Source organism: Rhagoletis pomonella, unplaced genomic scaffold, assembly GCF_013731165.1.
Source record: "Rhagoletis pomonella isolate Grant_MI unplaced genomic scaffold, Rhpom_1.0 Rhpom_scaffold_00003, whole genome shotgun sequence".
Taxonomy (NCBI): Eukaryota; Metazoa; Arthropoda; class Insecta; order Diptera; family Tephritidae; genus Rhagoletis; species Rhagoletis pomonella.
Genome location: NW_023458557.1, coordinates 88,810,892 through 88,816,891, shown reverse-complemented (window position 1 = coordinate 88,816,891; position 6,000 = coordinate 88,810,892). Strand labels below are relative to the sequence as shown.

At 33.1% G+C, this 6,000-nt stretch overlaps 1 protein-coding gene across 1 annotated transcript in view; it reads left to right on the top strand.

Moving 5' to 3' along the window:
- LOC118736408 overlaps positions 1–6,000 on the top strand; it is a 117,379-nt gene that overhangs the window by 88,488 nt on the left and 22,891 nt on the right. The window contains exon 4 of the mRNA XM_036466501.1: positions 204–411. Within this exon, the coding sequence (XP_036322394.1) occupies positions 204–411 (208 nt within the window). The remainder of the gene's footprint in view (positions 1–203; positions 412–6,000) is intronic.

Sequence of the window (6,000 nt, the reverse complement as noted above, 5' to 3'; positions counted from 1 at the left end):
TCTGCGTGTTGCGGCTACCCTGTCCTGGTCATACGATGTGTTTGGGTAATATGAAAATGAATGGGTTGTGGCGAACGGGTTGACACGTTTCATGACTAACGCATACACGCACACTCGCACACCTACGCAACACTCCGCAATGACACACTGATACATACTTGTCGCCTCTTGCATACTTATTTGCTATTTTGTCTACCGCCTAGATTGCGTGGCTGCGTGTCGATACACAAACGATACTAACGATACAAAATCACGTAATAACGAAAAACCATCGAATGAGCATAACTCATGCTGAGAAACGTGCTTGGATATTGAAAATTCGTGATGTTAAAGAATCGGACAAAGGCTGGTATATGTGTCAGATAAATACGGATCCGATGAAGAGTCAAGTTGGTTACCTGGATGTTGTGGGTGAGTACTTGCGCATAAATCTGTATAGTATAAATAGTTATATAGTAATGTATATAAGAAACTGTATTGAGTAAATAGTAAGTACTACATACATACATATGTATATGTATGTGGATAGATACAGATGTACTTTATGGAGTTAAGCTATTTAGATATTGTAAGTTTGCCTGAAAATTGCTTTGAGTATTTTATCTATATAAATAACTACATATGTGTGTATAATCGCAAGGAATATTCTCAGCAGTTAATAGGTGGAGAATCCCTGCAGGGAAAGCCCGAACTAGTTAGCCATATTTCTAGTTCCGTACCAGATCTTTATCGCCAAAAACGAACCAGTTCGATAGTAACTAAATCTTGTCTTTACTAAATACTGTATACAAACATACTTAGTACGTGGCTTCACTAAATACTAAATACTTGTTATTTACTCAGAGTAAAAACAGAGCATTTCGGAATTTTCTAGACTATTTCAGAATTTTCGAAACTGCTTTGGGATGCCTAGTATTTTAGAGACTATTTCGGTATTTTCGGGGCTACTTCGGCATTTTTGTGACTTTGTCAGGATTTTCGAGACTACTTCGGGGTTGTGAGGACTATTTCTGAATTCTCGGTACCATTTCGGGATTTGCTAGACTACTTCGGGTTTTAGGACTTTCGGGATTTCCGCGACTTCTTTGGAGTGTAGAGAACTTCTTACAGATTTTCGGAACTATTTCAAGATTTTCGGGATTCTAGGGACTAAGTCGGGACTATTTTGAGACCTCTTCGAGGTTTCTAGAATTTTTAGGAATCTTGGTACTATTTAGAAATTTTCGAGTCTCCCTCGAGATCGATAAATATATCCGTTAAAATATCGATAAATATATTGATTAAAATATAGATGAAAAATCGTTAAAAAATATCGATAAATAACCAAAAATTTCGAAATAGGTTATAAAATCACGAAATAGTCTCGGGAATCTAGAAGTAGTCTCGCAAATCCCGAAATAAACCCGAGGATTAAGAAATAGTCTCCCGAATAAGCCGCGGTAATCCACAATCCCTCGAAAATCCCGATTTAGTCCCAAGGAACTCTAAAATCCCAAATTAGTTCCCAAATTAAGGTGTGATGAGTTTAGTCTCGATAATCCCGAATAAGCCGCGATAATCCCCAATCCCTCGAAAATCCTGATTTAGTCCTAAGATACTGGTTCCCAAATTGAAGTGTGGTGAGTATAGGATGAGGTGTGGTGAATTTAAGTAAGGTGTAGTGAGCTTGTATGTGGTGAGTTGTTTTGATGTGGGGTGAAGTGAGTTGTGATAAAATAAGTTGAGGTGAGTGTATGGTAAGTTGTTAATTTTTGAAGTTTCTTTTAAATCAAAAAGTATTTACTTTGAAAGTATTTAGCCATCGACTAAGTACATGCCTTGGAACTTTAGTGAAAGCATTTTGTATCTCAGAAGTACCGGTGTACTTTTGATCAGAGTATTTAGCGCCTGCTAAATACTTTCATTTTCTGTACTTTGGTATAAACCCGCTTTTTTACTTCAATACCTAACAGCTCCTAAATGTCTAAGTATTTTTTATTTGAGTAGTTAGCAACTCCTATAAATAACTGGGTTCTTTTACTCGAATATTTAAACATCTCTAAATACTAAGAGTATGAGTATTTAGTACTCAAACTGATACTTCAAATACAAAAGTGTTTAGGTGTGCCCATCACTGGTTCAAAAGAATTAAAAGAATATCAAATTCATTAAAAATCTATATCTTAGGTGACGAATTTAGAACTAGTTCAGAACTACATATAGAAAAGGCACGCAACAAGATCTCATCTGTCGAATTTAGAACTAAATAGTTCGGAACTATCAAAAATGGGATGCTGCGGTGGCTTGTTTGCGATACCGAACTAGTTCAGCACTAGTGCGTTTCCACACAGGGAATAGTGCTGCAAGATATACAGTAGTCATATTTCATATGAACATAAAATATATATACATTTATATACATTGGTAGGTAGTACAGAATTTATATTCAAACCAAAATCGCTCTGTATTTGTTTCTTTTCGCCTAGTGATTTCGTTTATGTTTTTTTTGTTCAGCTAAATAATAAATAAATTTGATTATCTTTATATGAATAAATTTGCATTTTGCGTGTATCCCATTGGGAAAGTAGGTCAAATTGACTTACCTGCGGGGCATATTCAATCGACAGGAAAATCAAAAGCATACAATAAGTAGTAAATTTCACGGACACGAATACATACCCATTTGTGAATACAGAAAAAATAATAAGCAAAAAACTTCACAGTTTTTAAAGCTTTAACACACAATTTTTTCCCCGCAAGGTTAAATCTTTATATGTACAAAAAAAAAAAAATAAATCCGAAGAAATCTGCATATATTTGAAGTGCTATTCAGTAGTGCTTCATTAAGGCTGATGCGCCAATAAACATTATTATTTTTGCTACCGAGAATATGGCGTTCAAGCCATACCAAAATTTTAAAAATATTTTTTCTTAAAAACTTTTTATACAATAATATGTCCATACCAGGTATGTTGCGAATATTTGCATTCTCATTCATTTTACACATTTGTTTTGCCAATTGCGAATGTGTACATGGGCATAGAGTCCACTCCAATATTGTTGAAATGGCTCTAATAAGTCTGTATAACCAGGGTGCGGACAATAACCGGCTTTTAGCTTCAGGCGCTAAACGGTTAAGAAGTATAGTGGTCGAAGTAATTATAGCCGCACCACATTTTGACAAGTTTTAACATATTATTTTAGTTGTTATTTAATTTTGGTTATTTGTTTATAAACACATAGTTCATTCTTTAACAACACCCGCGTAAATCCAAGTTTCAAACTTTTTGAAATATTTAAAAAAACACAACAAACTTTCGTAAGAATTCTAACTTTTTTAATTAAATTTCCTAGAAAGATAGTGAGTATGCAGTCTTTAGTCCGTTCCATTCTTGTAGAACAAAGTGCAAGTTTCAAACGGCTAAAAATTACGCTTGATTTTTTAGAATTTTTTTTGTCCCATTTGCTTCCACATAAGAAAACAGAAACATCCTGGACATAAATAATATAAATAATGTGAAATAAAAAAAAAATAATAATTGAAATAAAAAAAAAATAAAAATGGTGCAGCTTTGAAGGTTTCAAAAGCTGCTATTCAATCATTTGTTTTGTATGTAATAGACTTTAACAATTCAGCTGCTTGCCTTGGTTAGTACCTATACTTTTTCCTAACAGTTTCTAAACTTATTGATTCCTTTAGCTTACTTTTAAGAAAGTGACATTCTCGAAAATATTTTACAAAAATGCAAAAATAACAAAAAATAATAATTTTTGAAGAGCCTGAAAGCAGTTTCGTATTCTGCACAAATTTTCACGTCAGTAGACGATTTCAGAGGATTATTTTCCTACCAATCTCCAAAAAATATAAAAAAAGGAACAGTCCAGCACCTTCGTCTTGGTCTGCAGGCCGTATCGGAGACACACCCGCTAAATTTAAACGTAGAACACGTGGTATGGTTATGAGCACAAACGAAACCACACACTAAGAAAAAAATATCGATATCAAAAGCGATAATAATATCGATAGCAAAATCGATAACGATATCGATAAAAATATCGATAACAAAGTCGGTAATAATATCGGTAGCAAAATCGATAAAAATATCGATAACAAAGTCTTTAATAATACCAATAACAAAATCGATTAAAACATCTATAAAAAAGATAACAAAATCGATTAAAATATCGACAACAAAATCGATAAAAAATATCGTTTATTATATCGATAAGTTCCGAAAATATCGATAGCAAAATCAATAAGAATATCAATACAAATTTCGATAACAAAATCGATAAAAAATATTGATAACAATACCGATAAAATATCGATAGAGAATTCCGAAAATCTTTAAAATCCCAAAAGAGTCCCCAGATTGAGGCTCTATCTGTATACTTTTCTCTATAATTACCTTTACTTTAATCTTTCTTCCTCTATCTTCATCCTTACTTTTATCGGTATCCTCATCCTCATATTTTCCTTTATATTTATCTTTTTTTTTTACTTTTGTGTTTATCATATTCTGCATCTACATATTCCCCTTCACCTTTGCCTTTTATAAATATTGCGCCACTTGTTATGCAAAAGCCAAAGTACCTACATACATATACTTTTGTTTGCAAAATGATGACGAATTAATTTTGTATGGAAAATTATTGCTTTATTTGAATCAAATAAATAATCATACTTAGAAGATATCAACCAATACTGCCCATATACCAAATGAAAGGAAATATCTGGAGTTTTTATTAAAGAAAACAAAAACAAAATCATTTGAGCGGTTTTCGAGCACTTTAGAAATAAAAAAAAAAATTGCGAATTTTTTCAACAGATTTTCACATTAAAATGCTCAATATTTGTTGAAGTTATGTAAAATTTGTACACGATAATATTTCTATCACTATAAAGAACCTAGATCCCGAAAATTAAAGTTTAACCTGCAAATCGTAAGTTGCTTGAGCACTTTAAAAGCTCAAAATTTACCCCAAACTGAGCAAATATTTACCGTTGTTTCTACAACAGAAACTGAATTGGTGACTTACAAAAATTAATCTGTCGATAGGTATGGAATTATGTCTTTGAAACGCCATACTTTTCTTTCAAATCGCTTTATCAGTTCTCGTGCAATAAGCATTTTCGTAAAGCGCAAAAAATTACAACTACAACATTTGAGCATAGCCTCCATATCGAAACGTAAGACGTATTCTACGTCAAAATACCGCCATGTACACTTTTTTTAGAAATTACCCTTATGAAAATATACGAGCTATTATAAAATTCGTTGTAAGCAAATAAAAAGATGTATGGATTGGTCAAAAATTTAATTCAACAGCATTTTTCAACAAAATCTGCTTAGTCCACCAAGCGCCTAAATGCAGGCTATGTATGCACTGTTGCATTCGCAAAAATTTCTTTTATGACATTTATGAAGTTTTACAGCCCCAATCAAGAGGATAGATGCTTTTGGTCTGTACATGCCTGTATTTTGGTAGTTAACCCGTACCCATGATAACTTTTGATTAGCTAATCTACTAAGGTCTCGCACCACGTTAGGGTATCTGCCTTCGCGAGTGATGACACTTCCCAAAATTAAATAGAACAAAACCATTACCACTGTCATGTCTCTTATCCCTGTCTATGTAGTCCGAGTCTTTTTAAGTTAGTAGTAAAGATTTGGCATGCATTAGACAAGGATGAGAGACATGTGACGCTTAATCACTTACTACGATTTTGCTTTTTGAATTTTCCTTTACTTCAGAGAACATACATGAACTCCAGTTATTGCAAATTAAAAACTTTCAGACATCAAACAGAGGGTAAATATGTAGTGTTTAAAGTGATTAAGCGAAACAAATCTGCCGAGTGAATTTGTAAATATAATAAATACATACAGGTATATGCAAAAAAGCACAAAATTGCGTTTATTGGCCAACATCGAATTCCGAAAAAACAATGCAAGCCAACAGCATTTAACACAAATTACAATTAATTTCATCCTGCGTGAATTGGATGCCGCTGGCCAC